General features: G+C 33.0%; 1 protein-coding gene across 1 annotated transcript; it reads right to left on the reverse strand.

The window, feature by feature from the left end:
- Window positions 1-19,430: 19,430 nt before the first annotated feature.
- Window positions 19,431-21,227, reverse strand: LOC131072067 (putative anthocyanidin reductase). Its single transcript, XM_058008092.2, has 5 exons — window positions 20,894-21,227; window positions 20,629-20,795; window positions 20,138-20,507; window positions 19,840-20,053; window positions 19,431-19,738 (listed from the first exon to the last, which is right to left on the reverse strand). Exons 1-5 carry the CDS (start codon window positions 21,021-21,023, stop codon window positions 19,591-19,593), a joined length of 1,029 nt encoding a protein of 342 aa, XP_057864075.2. The 5' UTR covers window positions 21,024-21,227; the 3' UTR covers window positions 19,431-19,590.
- Window positions 21,228-21,761: the final 534 nt, after the last annotated feature.

Raw genomic sequence — 21,761 nt, forward strand, 5'->3', positions numbered from 1 at the left:
AAGAGATATAAATGAATGGTTGATTGATAGTGGATTCTCAAATCATATAATTGGTGATAAGAGCAAGTTCATAAAATCTGAGAAATATGATGGAGGTTTTGTTAGGTTTCTAGATGAGCAAACAAGATAAATTGTAGGAATTGACTCTATTAATTTTGATGTAAAACATAATACTGACAATGTTTGCTATGTGAAGGTTTTGTATAATAATCTCTTGAGTGTTGGGAAAATATGCAAAAATGGTTACAATGTTATTTTTTAGGATGATGGTTGTGTGATCTAGAAAGGATCTGAAATTGTTATTGCAGTAGGGAAAATGACGGGTGGAAACATGTATCAACTAGAAGGAGGTACAAGACACTATTTGTTATGTCAGTTCAATGATAGTTGGCTTTGGCACTGGAGGATGTTTGATATCAACTTTGATAATGGGCAAGTGCAAGGTAATGAGTCACAAATTCGCGGAAGTCCACGCATTGGAAAATGCGCTCTTATAAACGGGGGCCCGTTTGTGCTTCGGGCTCCCGAGCCGAAAGGTAACGGGGGCTCGTTTTGTTTAAAAACGGGCCCCCGTTTTGCTATAAAACGGGGGCCCGCTTTTAAACAAAACGGGGGCCTGTTTTTTAGAAACGGGGGCCCGTTTCTAAAAACGGGCCCCCGTTTTGTTTAAAAGCGGGCCCCCGTTTCTAAATGGCATTTTTCCTTTTTTTCCACAATCCGCCCTTGTTTGAAAATGGGGGCCCGTTTTGTGGAAGTTGATTCCACAACCCGCCACTTGGCTTGGGATTAGGCCCGGGATAGGCCTGGGATGGCCACACCTGAGACATGGACCTGCAAATTCAAATCTCCATGAATGAAAGCACAAATATGAACTTCAGAAATAGTTTACACGCCTCTAATTAGAGAATTTTTATACGAAATTAAAACCCATTTCAGATTATACTGTCTAGATTCTAAATATGTAAATTTATTTAAAAATTGATTATTTTAACTATTTTTCATTTAATTTATACTAAATCAGGTCCATAAATTTGAAATATTAACTAATTTTGTTAATTTAATAACTTTTTTATTTTAAAGAATTTTGGAAAAAAAATTATATGTCATCAATCTACACAAAATTCTTTTGTATTTAAAAAAAAAAAAATCAAAAAATGTTAAGTTTACATCAAATTATGTGGGTCGTACACGTCAAATTTTTAAAAAGATAATTACGACAATTAAAAAATTAATTAAAAAAAAATATTAGAAAAAAAAATACAAAAAAATATGCTCATCAATCTTCAGTGTGTTACAAACCATTTCCCAAAACGGTTTGAGAAAATAATTTTAATTGTGTCAAAAAGTGTGGGTCGTACACATGCATGGTATGGTTCTGAAACAGGCATTTTTAAAACATAGTTTTCAGAACTCCATTTAAAAAGTTATTTTTTATTATGTGGGTATTAAAATAAATTATATATTTGGAAACTACACTCAGAGGGCTATCTTTTATATTACTGACTTTTTCCAAGATTCAATCTCTAAGTGTTTCAAAATTTAAGCTCAAATGAGACAAAATCTGAAAATCAGGGAAAACACTTCCACTTTTTGGCCAAAAGGTGGACTCATCTTCTTGCACTGACCCTAATATGGTAAATAACAGTTCATCAAGTGCAGTGAGAGATTTGCCAAGGCTAACCAAATTGGATAACAATATTTACAAAGAATGTCAAGAAGGAAAGCAAACAAGAGGAATATTTAAAGGAAAGGAACAATCATCCACCAGATTGTTGAACTTGGTGTACACAGACTTATATGGTCCTACCAGAATGAGGATTGTATAAGGAAAGGGGTATTCATGTTGTTAATTGATTATTATTCTATTATGCCATGGAGTGCATTTTTAAGAGAGAAGTTAGAAGCATTAGAAAAAAATCAAGATATTCAAGGCAAGAGTTAAAGAAGTGTTTGAGATTTGATAGAGGAGGAGAATTTATCTCTGATGAGTTTAACAAGTTTTGTGCGAAACATGGCACTAGAAGATAACTATCTATCCCTAGGACACCACAATTGAATGATGTAGTAGAAAGAATGAATCAAACTATACAAGAGGCATCCAGACAAATGATCAAAGGAGTATAACTATTGGAACTCTACTGGGGAGAATAAATTCAGGCAAGAGTCTACACTCTTAATATAATTCTATACTGGAAAAGAGATAGAAAGACATCATATGAACTATGGCATGGTATAACTCTGATAGTGAAGTATTTCAAGGTATTTGGAAATAAATGTTATATCTGGATAGATGAGGATAATCTTTGAAAATTTGATAGTAGAGTAGATAAAGGCATATTCCTAGGATATTCTACAAGAAGTAAGACATATCGATGTTACAACAAAAGACCACATAGGATTGTTGAAAGTGCAAATGTGAAGGTTGATGAAGACATTTCTAAAGTATGACAAATTGAGAAGATATGAATCTAATGAGTCCGCTAATAGGAAAATGGAAGAGGAAACTAGAGAAGAAGAAAAAGAAAAAGAAACTCAATATGCTCTAGTATCTACATCTAGAACCCCAAGATACATACAGAATAATCACTCAGTGGATTAGATAAGTGGAGATAAGAACATAGGAATTATCACAAGAAGAAAAGATGCTCAAGAACAAGTTCTAATATGTTTACCGTCTGAGACAAAACCAAAAAAAATAGAAGAAGTTTACAATGATAAAAGTTAGATAAAGGCAATGAGAGAAGACTTGGATCATATTGAGAAAAATCAAACATGGGAACTAGTTCATAGATCGACAAACAAGAATGAACTGAAATAAAATGGGTATTTCAAAACAAGTTGATGAGGATGGAAAATTTGTGAGAAATAAAACAGGGTTGGTTTGCAAAGGTTACACAAAAGTTGAAGGCATTGAATTTGAGGAAACATATGCTCCTATTTCTTAGATGGAGGCTATTAGGATGTTTTTGTCTTTTGCAGCATTTAAGGATTTTAAGGTTTATCAAATGGATGTAAAGTCAAATTTTTTGAATGGAAAGCTGAAAGAAGAAGTTTATATTGAACAACTAGAAGGATTTAAGTTGAGAGATGATTTGAACATTGTTTGTAGATTGAAGAAGGCTCTGTATGGATTAAAATAAGCTCCTAGAGCTTGGTATAGAAGGCTAGACAAGTACTTGATTGATCAAGGTTTTCAAGAGGGATCTGCTAATAGTAATCTTTATTTCAAAACAAACTTAGACAAAATCTTGACTGTTGTAGAGTTTGTTGATGACATAATATTTGGAGGAAATGAAGGCACGTGCATAAAGTTTTCTAATGAGATGCAGAAGGAATTTGAGATGTCCATGATTGGTGAGTTGAATTTCTTTCTTGGTTTGCATGTAAATTAGAATAGCAAAGGAATTTTTATTTCTTAGTCTAAATACATTAAATAATTATTGAAGAAGTTTGGGTTGGAGAATTTTAAACTGGTGTGTACACCTATGACCACTAGATGCAAGTTAACAAAAGATGATAAATCCCCTAAAGCCAATGCAAGTCATTACAAATCAATGATTAAAAAACTATTATACTTGACTGCTACGTGACCAGATATCATGTATTTAGTTTGTTTGGTGGCTAGATTTCAGCAAAAACCAAAAGATCACATGTTGTGGCAGTAAAAAGAATTTTCATATATTTAAAAGGAACAAAAGAGTTTGGTTTGTGATATCCCAAAAATTTAGATTTCACCTTGAAAACTTAAATACCAATGTAGATTGGGTTAGAAGTGTTGATGATATGAAAAGTACAAGTGGTGGAGCATTCGTTCTTGGCTCTTGGCTAGTTGCCTGGTCAAGTAAGAAGCAAGATTTTGTATCTCTATATAGAGACTAAGAAAAATATCTTACGACATCTTCATGTTGCACTCAGATACTATGGATGAAGCTATTTAATGAACCCATCTCAATCATGTGTGATAACACTAGTACAATAAACATTTCTAAGAATCCTATACAACATTCCAAAACAAAGCATTTATCTATTCGCTATCACTTCCTAAGAGAAAATGTGTTTGAAAATGAAGTAAAGATTGAGTATAGCAATGTAGATTGGGTCAGAAGTGATGATGATATGAAAAGTATAAGTGGTAGAGCATTCTTTCTTGGATCCTGGCTAGTTGTCTAGTAAAGTAAGAAGCAAGATTTTGCATCTCTATATAAATATGAAGAAAGATATCTTACGACATATTCATGTTGCACTCAGATACTATGGATGAAGCTATTTAATGAACCCATCTCAATCATGTGTGATAACACTAGTGAAATAAATATTTTTAAGAATCCTGTACAACATTCCAGAATAAAGCATTTATCTATTCGCTATCACTTGCTAAGAGAAAATGTGTTGGAAAATGAAGTAAAGATTGAGTATGTAAATACAAAAGAGTAGATTGCAGATATCTTCACAAATTCGTTGTGTAAGGATACTTTTGAGTATCTTCAATAGAAGTTAGGGGAATTAACCCCTCCTAATTTGAACTGATGTACATTTGGATTTGCATTGGTCTAGTGAACTACTTGAATATTATTATTTGGACTAATGATTGGGTACTTCCTTTTAAGGGAAGCAAAGTAAGTTTCATAGGGAGATTTATGCCTTCCTTTGTTCTTGATGTCAAAGGGGACAATATGTTGAGATGTGTAGAAACACTGATTTGATGATGCAAAGAGAGTTATATGTTTATCATTGATGTGTTAGTGATGGATGTATGGATGTTGTCATGAATGAAAAAGGCAAAGATTATTGAAAATGCGATGTTGATTGTTGTCATTAATTATTGTCATTTATGTCAACATATTGTTTTGGGATTGGTTCCTTAAGGTTGGTAATCCAGAAGATCTATTCTTGGAATGTTTGGTGCTTCGGAAGATGTGTTACAACTGATATTCAATACTGTTTATTTTGATGGTGATCCAAATTTCTCTATTTATCGGATATGGTATTGATCGATTGTATTCATGAGTATCTTGGTTCCATTCTTATTTTTGCTAAGTTGGGTAGTGCTATTTTGGGCCTAGTTTGATATGAAATTGGAGAATGTGTAACAATATTTGTGTCTAGCGCATGAGTCATGATTTGGGTCTGGTATTTGTGATGGATGTAACATGTTGATTTGTCTGATGAAATGCATTGTTGTATGGTATACTTCTCATTCCTTCCCACCACTGAAATGTTTAGTGCTGATCTATTTCAAATCTCTATTTGGTTGACAAAGAAAATTATGTGGTCTGGAGATCTAGATGAATAGTAATAATGATATAAGGAAGATGTGCAAGACAAAAAAGGAATAATCTGATTGATATTGATATATGTAGTGTGTTGTTGCTGAGAGGCACCAAAAGTAGTTCTTGTATTGTAGATTATGTCTTGGTGGTGGCTTCTCTTTTCTTTCTTCTTCCTTTGGCAGTGAGCCTTTCTGGGCAGTGAGCCCTTCGGTAGTGAGCCTTTCTAGGTAGTGAGACCTCCTATAGTGAGAATTTTGGTAGTGGGCCACCCTTTTGTAAAAAAAACCTTAACCGGTGCTATATATTGAGAACTAACATTCTCCATGGTTTTTCCCTTCTTGGGTTTTCCACGTCATATTTGGTGTTCATTGTGTGATCTGTTTTATTTATGTGATTTCATGTTATATTCTCTCTAATTAATTTGTTGGTTATTCCAGATCTGTGAAATAATTGAAGAAAAAGTTTAGTTGTCAACTGATTCACTTCCCCTCTGACTTGCGCGAAAATTTAATAGGTTGAAGGATTAAATTTAATTATTTAGGTTTTAAATTATGAAATTATTAATGTTTGATTTTAGGTTTTAACATATAAGGTATATATTTTAGGCCTTAGGGTATAGGGTTTAGGGTATAAGAGAAAGCTTGGTTGTCGGTATATGGTTTACGGGTGAGTGTATAGGATCGAGGGTTTAGTGTATATTATTTAAGGCCTAGGGTTGATAGATGGGGTTAAGGGTTTAGGGTACAAGGCATATGGTTGAGGTTTAGGATATGGTATTTAGGGTATAGGATGTAGGGGTAGGTATTAGGGTTGACTTTATAGAGTATAGGGTTTAGGGCATAAGGTTGAGTGTATAGGGTTAAGGGATCTTAGGATTGATGGATAGGGTCTAGGGTTGAGGATATAAGGTATAGGATTAAAGGTATAGAGTTTAGGGTTCAGGGTTTAACATATATGCTTTAGGGTATAGGATTGATGGAAAGGGTTTAGGATTAAGGGCATAAGGTTGGGGTTGAGGGTATAGGTTTTAGAGTTGAGTGTATAAGGTTTAGGATTTATCTTATAGGCTTTAGCGGTTAGGGTTGAGGGTTAATTGTTAAGGGTATATGGTTTAGGGTTTAGTGTATAGGGTTGAGGGTTTAACATTTAGGATTTATGGATAATGTTAAGGGATAAGGTCTAGGGTGCTTAGGGTTGTTATCTAGCTTGCTTGACATGCCAACCTCTAGTTTCAAAGGAGAGGATCATAAAAAATATTAAGTATGTCAAATCTAATTAAAGCCAAGATCTATTAGAATTTTTTTACTACATATAGGAGCATTAATGCAGATGAGTTGACACATGAGTATATATTGGAGATGTCACATCCATCTTTACTCAAGATCAAAATTAGAAAGAGCTTGTCATATTCCATATTTAACCAATACTAAATCATCCTCCCACTAGATTATCCTTAGAAATCCTTCCAATAAATAAAATTTAACTTATCATCATCTCTATGGATCATTAATGGTCATAGATAACTAAGACTTCAATATAAGCTAGCCCATTTACATGTCTTTGCTACATACTAGAAAAATTATGAGTTAGTCGGAGAAGAAAGTGGGATGCCACCTCATCGACCACTTTCCCACTTTCTATAATCACTTCACCAACCAAAAACAACCCCTCTTTCAAATGACTAGACAACTGAAGAACATTTAAAATTCAAAATTCAAATCTAAGCACCCATAAAGAAATTGAGAGCTAAACATCCATTTCCAGGATTTTTGAATTCAATGTCATCTTCCCCTAAGTTTGCCAAATGGTTTGCTATAGCATTAGCCTCTCTATAGGTATGATTGAAGACTACTACATCAAAATTATTAACTAAATATAACACTTTCCCAAGAAATGAATTTAGCCTCCAATTTGGAGTAGAGCTCGCTCTCAAGGCATTATTTACTATGATAGAATCCCCTTCAATTTTGAAATGCTTTATATCTAACTCTCTATATAGAAGGCACCCTTTCAAAAGGGATTTAAGTTATGCTACATTATTTATGTCATCTTCTAAATGTTTTGCTAACTTAGCTATCACTGATCCATCATAGACATGTACAGACATGTGAGTCAATGGACTCTCATTTATAGAAACAACTTATTGTGGCACTTGAAGACCTAGATGCAGCAAGGAAAGAATCAAGTAGCTTGAGAACAAATCTAAGTGAAACTGAAAATTTCACTGAGTCATTGAAAGAACAAGTGAACACATCTAGAGAGAAGAGAAAGGATCTAATGGACAAACTCAAGGAGAAAGAAGAGAAAAGCATTGATAATCAAGTCTTAAAAGACAAGATAGATGAATGTGAAAAAATTGCCAAAGATAATGCAGTCCTAAAGAATGAAATGCAATCCATTATGATGAAGCTGACAAAGGAGATTGAAGACAGGAAGAAAAAAGAAGAAAGCTTGAATCAGTCATTGAAGGATAGATCTGATGAATGTTGCAGATTGAATCAAGAAAATGACATGGTGAAGCTTGAATTGATACAGTCCCAAAATAATGAGAAAGAGCTTGAAAGACAAATCATAATTTCGAGAGATGAACTTACCACTTCTAATGAGTACAAAGAAAAATTCAAAGCTAGCTCAACCAAATTGGATAAAATGCTACAAAGTTAGAAGAATAAAGGTGATATGGGAGGACTTGGATTTGAGAAAGGAGAAAGCTCCAGATCTGGTCAAAGAAATCATTGAAAGAACAAAAAATCTCTGGTAAGGCAACCTAATGAATATAAATTCAATGGTAAATGCTTTGTTTGCAATAAATTTGGTCATATGGCAGGTCAATGCAAAAATACAGCTAATTAGAATAACTCATCATTCTCCAGACAATGTTTTAATTGCCATAAATATGGTCATAAGTCAGTTGAATGCAAAAGTATGGAAAATAGGAGAAATGTAAGATTCTATGTTTGTGGAAGATTTGGACATATTTCTAATCAATGCAGATCAAAAGGAAATCAAGGTAATTTTAGGCCTAATAAGAGAAACAACAAATTTGTTTTCTATGCTTGCAACAAATCCGGTCACATTAAATTTTTTTGTAGAAGCAAGAATATGAGCACAAGAAGATGTGGGTTAAATAGGATTATTCAAATGTAGTAAATGGGTCGACACCTAATTCTGGTATTGGAGCCTCATCCGATAACTAAGGCATTTGGCCTTAGGGGGAAGATTTTCAAGCAAATCCTTAAAACCCCCTTTCTGAGATTTGTAACCATCGTGGATGGTTGCAGATGATTATGAATAATTATGCAAATAATTCTAAGAGATAGTCAGAAGATTTCATGTCGATTTGATGCTCCGACCTACAATATTCATGACATTCAGAGCATCAAGGAGAAGTTTAGCGTTGAGAATTTATTGCACCTTAAAGTTAGGTATTCTAAGGATAAAAATGAATTTTAACATTCATTTCTCACATTGCGTTCAAAGAAAAAGAGAAGAAGAGTGTGGCAAAGAAGACTGTGTCGCTAAACCAAACTTGGAAAGATTCAGTGAATATTTCTTGCATTCAGTTCAAGAGAAAAATGTATTTTCTAAGTTCAAGCTATTTGTTAATAACATAGAATTCGATAATTGCATCATCTGGTGTGGCGACTCCATTGGTTGTCGAAATAACTAATAGGAAAAGGCCTAAGTTCAAGAAACATCCATTCAAATCGATGGAAGATGATCCAAATGGAGCATTTTCATTTGTTCCATATGGCATATTGTATATTGAAGATATTAGGGCATACATCCATTGTAATTTTGAGGAGCTTGGGAATGCTTAAATGCTAACATTGTACACCAAGCACATGATGGATGGTATGGTAAACCTTAAACTCGATTTCATATATCTACAGGACAAGGGTTTCATTTAGTTCGTGAACTTTCTGATTTTCCAAAAACTCGAATGGGTTAGATACATTTTGAGTAGGGCCCATGATGAATTCATATGGCTTGATAAACTATAGAAGATCACCAAGATAGAAATCCAAGCTGTGACATGCTTGAATACAATCAGTGAAGTTTTTGATCTAAGAAATGTGAAGAACCAAACAATGACAGATGTAACCGGTTCCCAACATGATAGAAGATCAATGAAAATCAATGACATTGTTGAGTATGATGTCACATTTATATCCATGGTGATAGAGTACAAGGTATATCAATCCAATAGAGAAAACTTAGTATCGAGTACGATAATATATGTTGCTTATCAAATTATTAAGGAGGACAAGGTGTATGATCTATGTGGGGTACTTTTGAGTGAACTAATGAGCAGTCTAAAGAAGATCTACTGTAGGCAAAGTTCAATGAGCATATGAAAAACTAGTGGCGGTGTAGATAAAGAAAGCCCTACAAGGATTAGGAGATGTATAAACTTAGAATGCTATAATGTGGGGATATTTTAAATCTTTTTCAGGGCATGATGTAAAGCAGGGAAATGATCCTAAAGGAGATTGTAGAAAAGTATGGGGACACCATACTCTTCATGGTAGAAATTGACCAATGCCTAATGGAAGCCATTGAACCAAGGACAGTGTGGATCATGCCCATAGGATATGAAGTTGATGCTTATACTCTTGATGCGTATGCACAACATCTTTTGAGTAAGCGGTGGATGAAAAATAAGAAATATTTGGAACTTATAAGGAGAAAACCTTGAGCTTGCACTCCCAATTCACCAAGCCTAGAAAAAAGAGGAAGATAAGGAAGAAAGTGGAGCAACTTGCAGAGGAGATGGGCATTACAAAGGAAGCAGTCTATAGGGCCCAAGAGAAGAGGAGGACATGGTCAAACCCAAGACCAAACCAACCTCTATTCCTCCTAATTCAAGGCAAACTAGGTCAGCACCTTCTTCCGATGCTCAAAAGCACCTCCCTCCACCTAAGCCTCATTCCAAATCATTCACTGGAGTAGAGAAGAGGAAGAAAGGGAATCCTAAAAGAGTCTATGTGGAAGCCACTGCAGAAGAAGAGACCAAATTAGATGAAGTAGTGAGGGAAGTGAAGAAGACTATTACTTCTAGTGCTAGGGTAGTCAAGAAGCAACCATCTGTTGAAGTTTAGCCAAGTAAGAAGCCAAGAGTTGAAGATGAGATATCTAGAAGACCTCAAACAAGCAAGAATCTGAAATATGAATGTGGTGAAGCTTTGAAGTATGGAAAAATTGAAGGTAACTACACTATTGTGCCATCCATTTCACTAAGTAAGATAGTTGATACAGTAGTAAAGGAAGAGAATTTGAAGCATGTATCTGACTGGTATGAGAATTGTGATGAGAATGGTAAAAGAACATTTGAAGAAGCCAATGTAGAATATATGAATGCATATAGTAAAGCCTTAATATAATTATCATCAATTATTTCAAAGGGTCTATATGAAATTTTGGATGCCAGAAGGCATACAACTAGTCTATAAGATGAGAGATTGAAAGAGTATATATTGGTTAATTTGTACTCAGTAATTTCTAAGAGTGAAATAGACAAAAAATTTAACGTTACAAAGGGTTAGAAGAAAAATCAGAGTTAATAGGATCATGTTTGTAAATTTTGAAGAAGTAGCTAAGGAAACAAAAGAAATTTTGAAGCAAGTTTTGGAAGAGAACCAGTATGAGATAAATTCGGTGAAAGATGACACCCATCCAGAAGTGCATACATAGGATGAGAAAACAAATGAATAGGATACAGTTGCAGATGATATTGCTGATAATTAGAAGGTTACAGACTCCAATGAAGCTCATTAGAATCCTTTGATAACCACTGTTGAATTAGAAAAGGTAGCTGAGGAGGTTGGTGATGAAAAGAAAAAGGATGCAGAGAAAGGAGAAGATGCAACGAAGGAGAAGGATGGAGACAAGGTTGAATAGGTTCTGGTGGCAAGAGACACTATGGACAAGGGAAAGCAAATCATCAGCGACATAGATCTTACCAAAGGGCCTATTGATCTCAACTCTCAATCTCTTATCCAATCACTCAAGCTTGTAGCACTTGCACAGGCCAAAGCTAGTGAAGACTTATTGAAGTATCATTCTAAGAATAAAGAGCTCATATCCATGGCTAATAGTGTGTTGGGGAAAATTCTGCCATCTTTCAAGCAAGATACATAAGACTCGCCCTTGGGTAAGTTGAGGAGTATGCTAAAACCAATAGATTCTCATTTTGTATCTTTAGAGAAAGTTTCTGAAGGAAAGGCTCTTAGCCAATTCAATGCTATGCGATTAATGATGGTTTTGAGAATGGTTGAAGGTGATAGGGGTAGTTTGATTTTCAGTATGATGGGCATTCAAGAGGTACTGGATGAAGGAGGTAAAATATAAAAGTCATGTCTTCTTTTGCCTAAGTTCACTTTTGACCTTGATAAGAAATTCAAAGAATGTGAAGGTCAATTAGTCGGTATTTCTCAATCCCCCCCCCCCTCGCAATAAATTTTTACCAGTAATTATGAAGCTCAGGTGATGGCTCTACTTGATAAGATCAAGAGACTCAATCACAAAAAAATATAGAGTAGATGGTAGAGTGGGAGAACTAAAGAACTTAATCATTCCCTGGTTGGATACTTTGCTTAATAGTCAAAAGGATGCTATGAATACTCTGAATAAGAGTGTTCCTTTAGATCATAGAGGAGAAGAGATGCATGTCTATCTATTTAGTGCCCTCATCAATATTTTGGATAACTTGAAGAAAGGTTGGGACGACCACTTGCAGTCTTTAAAGACCATTTTTTGTAGACATTTTTACATTTCTGTAAGTTTTGATTAAGTAAAAGCAGGCTTTTGAAAGGAACCCAGACCTTTTACAAAGCAGGAAATATAGAAAAGACTAGAAAACACCGTGCCTGATCACTTCAAAAGATAAAATAGATCCCAACCTAACAAAGAGGGACCACAACCTTTAAAACATAGCATTACATTAAAAAACCAGGAAAAGACAGCATCCGAAAAGCAGAACGACAATAAAAAGAGAGAAACAAGACAACTTCCAAGACAGACAAAGACAACTATATGCTTTTCATAATATCCTTAGCTTGGACAACCATCAGCTTCATGTTGTCCACCGAAGTCTTTAACTCCTCCAGCTCATGACATTTTATGTCGCCCTTGATCCTAGTATTGGCTCTGGTTCTCTTCTCATGGCCCTTTTTTTCCGGCTGTTCCTTATCAACTTCCTTCTCAGTATTGCTCTCAAAGCTATTGATTAGGATGTTCATGTTATCCACCGAAGCTTTAAGGATCTGAAAATTTTGTTCTGCAATCTTCTTAACAATGAGCTCCATCTTATCAATTCTACTACCCAGATTGTTCATAGCAGTGTCCATTTCTTTCCCCTCCTTATTTTCTTCCATCTCTTTAACCTTTTTTTCAGTGGCAATAATTTTACCCGCCATGCTTTCAATGGATTCCACATTATTAATAGCAACTACCAATTCTTTAACATTTTCCATCAAGGGTTTCTTTCCCACCGTAGCTCTTTTGACAATCATCATATCTTTCTTCAAGCTATCAAAATTTTGGTGGATACCCTTGTACATAAATTTTGGTGGATACGTACCTTTGCCATTGATGTCAAAGGGGGAGAGAGAGGAATGAAAAATGGTCTATAGAGAGGAATGAAAAATGGTGTATATTCTTAGGGGTAGCTTGTTGAGTTGATTACGTTTTTGCAGTTTTGAATTTTTACAGTGTATGTCAGTTTTGATCTAACAGTGTCATTTTTCATCAAGTGTTACCATCAACGCCAAAGGGGGAGATTGTTGGAAAGATGCACTATAGTGGTTGAGTTAAGTGCATGAGGAATGTTTTGGGTTTTTCATTGCTGACAACTCAGATCAAAAATCATATCCGGTATATGTAGAATTATTTTAACAAAAGTTTGATATCCATTTTCCTTAAGTCTGGAAGGTGGAATTCAGAGTATGGGTACAACAAGTAAAACTAAATTTTGGTCGTGATGGAAGAGTTAGGTGATTGGATGTTTGAGACAACTTAATTCTTAATCCTAGCCTACAATATTTATTCTTGTGCAAGATTGAAGATCTGGTATCCAGTATTTCAGGAAGAACAAGGTTATTTTGGTGATTAGTGATGAAGAGTGTTATGCAGAATCTTTGGGATGATTTCAATGATTGGTTTTGAGTTTGAGGTGGCTGATTTGACATGTGTGAAGCATATTATCAATTTTCTTAGGTTTGTATATGGATTTGTAATCGGATTGAGCCGACCTATTGTTACAAATTTCATGTTTTGCAAATACTTTGAAGCTGACATATTAGTGACCTAATCAAGTGGTGTAGATATATAAGATTGATCTATTTGATCATTTCATATATGTATTTGGATGTGCGAAGATTTTATGAGTGTCTAATAACAGTTTCACATGTGCTATCTTTGATTTAGTGCTCTGGTGTATGATAGAGCAACAAAAAAGAGCAGTTTGTTAGAATAGTGGAAGACAATCACTTTGCACTTAACTTGAATTGCATTTTGGCATTTGTAGATGTTATTCATCAATTCAAACAATCAGTTATCATTTGTAAGATAGTGAGTCCCCTAGGGGTTGTAGCCCTCTTCTTGTAATTGAATAGTGAGCTCTAGGCAGTGTGCCTAAATGCATGTGCATTTCCCTTGTAATATTATTATAGTCCTGATCATAATATTATAATATTGTGGGTCTCAATCCCACCATTATTTTTCCCTCTCCAGGTTTCCACGTAAAAATTCTGGTGTTATGGTTTTGTGCTTGTTTGCATTTAGTTTTTGCACTTTGATTTTATTCATTTGTATCTGATGGTTTAATAATTAGTTTAAGAAAGTTGTTAATTGTAGAACAGTGATTCAACCCCCCTCTCAGTGTTCATTGATTCCAACAAGAATGTCATTAGGAAGAGTAGTGATCCATCCTAGTTTGGCACACAACCACCTCCAACACTTTTGAGCATAGGATCATTCTAGAAAAGGATATGATTAACTGACTTATAATGGAGTTCACATAAGACACATCTAGATGGAACTTCAAAGCCTATTCTCCTAAACCATCCAAATGTTAAAATTCCCCCTTGAAGAGAAGCCCAAGAGAATGTCCTTGCTTTTGGCAAACATAAGTTATTCCAACATAATTGGATGGGGATATCAGTTCTAATTAAATGTGATCTCTTAATAATGGCATTGTATCCCTCATTTGAAGAATAATTTCTTGATTCAACACCTACCTAGACCAAATAGTCTTGATTGTTTCTAAAATTCAAAATTCTGCTATTTAAAATATCCTTTATTTGTAATAAGTCTTCCCTTAGAAGGGGAAGGTGATAAAAAAATTTCCACTTCCATCCTAAAAAAAAATTATTATTATCAAATTACACATAGTCCCTAACAGAGGGACCACATTCCCTTACAAAATAATCTTTGGTCCTAGTTGTATTCATAAGATTGGTCAAAATTAGATATGCTCCCCAAGGATCCTGCCAAAATGAGGCACTCATACCATCAACAATGTCCCAAGAAAGCTTCTCTAAAATTATACCTTTGCATTTTAGTATAAAATTCTAGACCCTCAATCCTTTAGGTGGATTTGATACTATACAAATGCCAATAGGATTGAACTCTTCTAAATATTTTCCTTGTAGAATTTAAACACATTTGAGATTAGGTTCCTTATACATCTTCCATACCAATTTGGCACCTAAAGCTTTATTTTTCCATACATGATTTCTTAGCCCCATTTCTCCTGCTTCTTTAGGTTTGCAAACTTTATCCCATGAAATCATCAACATTTTCTTGCTTTCAACAACTCCTTTCCAGATTTTTTTTTCATTTTATGAATTAGTTTCATTTTTCACCAACAATGATAGGTAAACAAGAAGCTCTGATATATTGGCAAAGCTAAAAAGACTGCATTAAGTAATGTAGTTCTACCTGCACATGATAACCATTTTCCTTTCCAAGATGACATCTTCTTGTCCATCTTATCTCCAAACATGTTCCAAATTTTGTTTGTTCTTATCTTTTTATCAAGAGGAAGATGAAGGTAGACACAAGGCAACTCTCCATCTCTAAAACCAAGAGCATTCAAAATGATTCTTTCCTTTGATTGATCAATAAAGAAGAAAAATATTTTTTATTCATCCTAATTTATCATATCTCTTGATGTTTGAGAGTATTTATGAATATTTTTTTTAGATGAAATACTTCCTACCCCTCTCCAACTGCAAAAAGCATTATATCATCAACAAATTGTTGATGGGTGATGGTTGGTTGTGAATTAGTAATTCTAATACCTTTTACTAAACTAGACTCTTGGGCTTTACTTATGCTTTTGCCTAAGGCCTCTACCATGATGAAAAGAAAGGGAAAAATTGGATCCCCTTTTCTAAGCCCTATGGAAGATTAAAAAAAGCCTTCACATGTCTCATTAATTAGCTCCAATATATTTATTGTTTGTATTATTAAAAAAAAAGGTATCTTGTTGCATTTTAGTTTTTTTTTTCCTACTATGGATATATCTATTAGTTAGGCATTAATTCTTTAAGAAAAATTATGCATGTCCATAGACTTTCTAAGGACTTTCATAAGTTCCATTTATGATATTCTCTCATTAGTTTAAGAATCACACACAAGTCTATAATTTAATATATACAAAGTTAGGTCTAATAGATGTCTATTACAAAATGAAATATAATATTTTTTTGGTCATCTTAAGAGTATGATAATATATTTTGATGTCTATATATATTTCTAGTTGTTGAGGTTAAAGTTGAACTCCAAAGAAGTATCCTAAACAAAATAAACAATATTATACCTGAACCATGATTTACACTCCATTGTGTCCCAACTCCACTTTTCTTGGCTCTAAAAATTCTATTTGCTTCAAAATCAAACTCACAGATGCAAGATAAAGACTGCTAGAACGGTTGTAAGATTAGCTATTAGACTATTAGACTATTAGACTATTAGTTTTTTATTTTTTATAATGGCTTGAGAGACCTCTATTTATAGATTTTTGAGTGCATAAGCTTAGGTGGGAGAGATCAACGGTCATGATCAAATCTTGCAATTTTGAATGGCTATGAGCAAGAGGTTGAGATGTGAGAGAGAAAGGTGGAAGATGTTCCTCCTACTCCTACAGGATGGAGGAAAAGGTGGAAAGAGAAGGAAAGTGTCATTCATCTCACCTTGACTGAGGATGAAGATTGAGAGAATATAAGATAGTTGGAGAAGATTTAGGGATAAGAGGACAAGTGGACTCAACTTACTCCAAAGATTTAGGAAGGTTGGAGAGAATATAGGGAGGTTGAGGAATGTGTGTATGTACACATTATTTGGATAATGAATTGAATGTTGAAGATAATGATATATTTGTATCAAAGATATTAATATCTTTAGCCACATGATGGATGGGTTGGCAAAGAAGAAGTGATATGGAGATAAGGGTGAGTTGGAAAAGGGAGATTAAATAATTAAGAAATTATTTAATTAAGAAGACTATAGGATAGTGGATAGAAGAATAATTAAATATTAGATATTTAATTGACTAGAAGAAAGGCTAAATGAATTAATTAATAAAATGTTTTAATTAATTAATAGAAGAATGAATTAAATAAATTAATCTTTTCAAATTAACTATTTAATAGAAGAATAATTATTAAATAAATATAAAATATTTATTTAATTGTTCATAGCCAATTTTATGTGTAATGAAAATAATTTAGGTGAATATTTAAACTTTTATAGGCATGTAACATAATTATATGAATATTAATATGAAACATCATTAATAAAATGTAATTCTTGAACATATAAAGTATGAATGATAAAATTAAGGTATATTAAAAAAATCAAAGGTGCATACTTGATAAAATTGCCATTGTGTGAATTATCATCCCTAGTTATATTAAAACTGCAATTGTGTATATTGATGTAATTAAGGTGGTGTACCTTGTCCTAGGTCATAATTACACATCATTTTATCTTACTTAGGAACCACATAGGAGGTTGTTGGAGCATCTCCATTTTAAGTGGAATTATCATGTTATCATTTCTACTCTATGGGGTGTCTTCACCTTTAGTGCTTTTATCACATTATGATATCCACCTATAATAAACCCATGGAAGAACAAGAGTCACAACTTAGAATTTCACATTAGATGTCCCTTTGGATTTGAACTTGGGTCTCCACAATGAGAACTCAATGGTTTAACCAATTGAGCTCAACCCCTTGGACAAGTTAGATGTTATTTAAAATATATAAGGATAGCAATATTGAATAAAGATAGCAATGTTAAATATTTACAAATGCAATAACATTACATGATAGAAACACGATGCAAATAATATAATAACAACACATGAAATTATCTTTATGGCTATGTCTTTTGACATCTATTATAAAATTGTGATATCATTGACTACATTAACCAATTGAATATTTTCCTTGACATAATGTTTCTTAAGACTATAAATAACTCATATAACATTATTTTATATACAAATATTAAACTCTATATACAAAATAGTCTTTGTGATACTTAGTACTCAAGATATAATTTTACAATATAAAAGTAGTTTTGTGTTGTTTACAAAATCAATCCCACAAATACATTATTATTAAAATTGTGCGTTGTTGCCATGAAAAGAAAAAGTTAGAAAATGGGAGAGAATAAATGATTCAAAACTTCAATCTAAAAAAAATCAATTTGAGAGAAGAAAATTTACTTGGAACATTTCTTACATGACCATCCTTTGTTCATTCAAATTCTTAAAGAACTTATCATCTAATACAAAATAAACTTTAGTTAATATAAATGCCCCCACTTTGATTTCTATAAACATGGCCACTAGACATTTTGAAATTGAAAATCTTCATTTTAAAATCATTTATTATTAAATCAACGTATTTTTAAAATGGTTAGTGATCTAAGGAAACATTTTAAAATTTATAATCTAATAATATCTCAACTTTAAATTTAAAGTTTAATTATTTTTTTTTTAAATTAATAAAATGAAAAATATTCTAAATTTTTGTTTTATGATTTTTTTAAATTATATTAAAAAAATTGATGGAAACAAATTGAGTAAAGATCTTTTAAAAATAATTAGTAACAAAAATTTATTCTTTCTTAAAATAAATTAATGCTTAAATAAATAAAATAGCTTCAAAATGATATCCTGCCACATTTTTTACATAGATATATTTAAGATATTTATATTACTAGATGTTCATTTCCAGTAACGATCAATTACATCACTTCTTTTACTGTTACATAAATAGATGATCATCTTGTTCTTCATAAATCTCAATCATGATCCTTGATTCATTTCCTATTTGTTTTAGATTTAGTTTGCTTATCATTTTGGATATAGTTTGCTTTGTTTATTTATTTATAAGCTAATAAATAGTATGCATATTTCTAATTAGTTATTATAAGTCAATTAAAACTTAAAAAGTAAATTCATGGTAAAATTTATATAAAACACAAATTTTTATTGTCAAAAAAATCCCTAATAATAATAAATAGTTTGATCTCTCATTATAAATAAATAGTATGTATATTTCTAATAAAAATTTAGTATAAATTTTAAGATTGAAATTACATTTAATAAAAATTCTTTTGTAAAGTTTTTTGAGTTTTTAAGACTATATTAATTTAAAATTTTTTAAACATTTTCCTATTGGCTAGGTTTACGGTTGCAGGTTTTTAGGACAGGGTTGCAGGACGTCAGGTAAAGGTTGTCGTCCTCCGATTGGGGTTTCAAATTACTTGCACATGTATTCTTCAATATCTGAAAAATTTGCAGGGTGCTTGTGCATTTATTCTTCACAGGACAAACAAGGTCTCGGGGGTGTCAATTCTTGAAAGTCTCTGTAGATTGCAGGTGCCAGTTGGTTCTTGATGCTGTTGAATTACACTCATTATACAATAGCTGAACTGTTAATCAAATCATCATGTATACAGAACTTATTGATGCTGCACTAGATTAAACAAATCAATACTCATATCTGCACTATATTTAGGTGTAAAAAACTATTTTAATTTATTTATAGAATGCATCTAAAAGAGCATCAATGTTAGATATAATATTTATGTATTGAATGTTTCAGCCCAAGGAACATTCAACATATAAAAAGTTCCCTCATTTTCTTAATAGAAAATTTTATTGACCATTAATTATATGAAGTCTACTACTATACAGCAACAAGAAATCAGCAGGTAATTTATTTGCTGGCAAAATAAAAATATTTGCATTTTTATTCGCTGCTCTTTTATTTTCTTTCTATTCTAAATATTCAACTTATTCAATACTTCAGGAGTCCATTCTTTATGAGACATTCCATGGTCTCCTTAAAAGCTTCAGGTAGCTGATACTTGTAACAGAAACCCATATCCAACAGTTTCTTTGACGAAGCAGCCAGGTATCTCTCATCTCCATCATCTTCATCCAACCTGTACAAAATAGAATTGAAATGTTCAAAGATCCTTGCAATTGAAGGCTCTTTAGACCAGTTAGATAACCTACAAGATTCAAACGAGCATTGTTTGCTTACTTGAGAGAATTCTTGAGTTGTACAAAATGTTTAGCAGTGAAATCTTTGAGGGACTTGAGACTCAAAGAATCAGATGCACAAACATAGCGGTTTTGAGCATTGGTGCATTCCATGAGGAATATGTGGGCATTGCAAGTATCATCAATATGAACAATTGGTACAGATCCCAGCACAGATTCCATAAACTTGAGCATTTCATAATATTCATCATTTCCTGTTAAATCAGGTCATATTAGAACAATACAGACTCATGAAAATATCAAACAAAAACTACAATTAAACACACGAATATTTGTACCTCCGATGAGAGATAATATTGTTTGAGCAGATGTTAAAGCACTCATAGTCGTAAGCCATGGCCCAATGACCACACCTGGTAGAATGCTCACCACCTCAATGTTATTATTAAGCCCATATTTAAGGGCCTCTTGCTCTGCTAATGTCTTAGCTATCATATACAAAGATAACTTAGTGGTCTGAGATTTAAGGAAATTTAAGGGGCTCCAACACCTCTCGTCAAGGCATGTCTGGCTAAATTCCCCCTTGTCGTTCATTGGAGCAGCCGCTGTAACAGATGAAGTGAAAATCACACGTCTAACAGATTTAGCTCTTACACAGGCTCTCATAACATTGTGTACGCCATTTACAGCTGGTACAACAAAATCGTCCTTTAAAACAACATTCATTTCAGAAAACGTTAGAAAAAGTTTTAAATCTTTTCGAAATGATTAGAAACAGATTCAAATGTTATCATGAATAAAGAGGTGAAGAGTCATTTCATCTGCATACCAGATTAGATTTTGAAAAATCCATGGGACCTGCCACATGAAAAACTCCATGACAACCCTCCACAGCAGAATCAAAGCTGCCCTCTAAACATAGATCAGCTTTAAAAAGTTTAAGCCTTTCCTCTGCCCCCGCCAGCTCCAACAAAGGCCCAGATTTTTTCTCGTCTCCTGCATATCATCAACCCATATATACCAGGAACGATTTAATAGATTAACTCTTAAAAATATTATTTATATTTTATATTCTGTGGCTAAAAACAAAGTACCTGGGTTTCTAAGGGTGGCGTTGACAGTGTAGCCCCTCTCCAGAAGATTTTTGATTAGCCATGATCCGATATATCCTGCTGCTCCAGTCACACACACTCGTTTCACAGTCTGGTTACCTTCGTCCGCCATTAAATTCCTGCTTTGAAAAAAACTAAAGTGGAAAATTGTGAGAGCAAGAGGCTGAGATTATCTATTTCTATAGCTCGGTGCTCTAAATAATGGTGGTGTCTTGATCCTTTATAGTTGGGAGTCGAATGCATAAAAGTAGCCCACCCATTTAGTATTCAAAGTTCCGATTTTGTCGGATATCCTCCCAATCCACATCTGCTATTCAGATTCATTCCAGACACATTTGCTATTCAGATTCATTCCAGACACATTTGCTATTCAAATTCATTTGTACCACACAGCTCTATCTCTCCTTTCCGAAAAAGACAACTTTGGCAAACGTGTTCAAAATCAAAATAAATTAGAAGAAAAAGAAGATAGTTTAAGTTAATGTGGGAGTAGTTTTCTTTTTACTTTACTTTATTTGGTTTGATAATGACTGTTTATTTAATTTCAAAATAAATGATTATGTCGTAGTAATTGTTTTTAGAAATTTGTCAAAGTATTTGTGAAACTAGTTTATAGTTTCATGTAATTTTAAAAAAAATGTTTGTATATTTAACTGTTTAGTTATTAGAAGTATATAAATCCTTCTTTAATGTTGAAAAGGGTTAAGGTATAATAAGTTTGTGAATTGCATATGTTGTTTGTAGACTTGTTAATTTATAAAAGAAAATTAAGGTTAAATAAAATTTAGAGAATAAAATTAAAAAATGTTATAAATATATAATTTTTTATATTAATATTTTGTTTTTACTT

This window comes from Cryptomeria japonica, chromosome 3 (genome assembly GCF_030272615.1).
Source record: "Cryptomeria japonica chromosome 3, Sugi_1.0, whole genome shotgun sequence".
Lineage (NCBI taxonomy): Eukaryota > Viridiplantae > Streptophyta > Pinopsida > Cupressales > Cupressaceae > Cryptomeria > Cryptomeria japonica.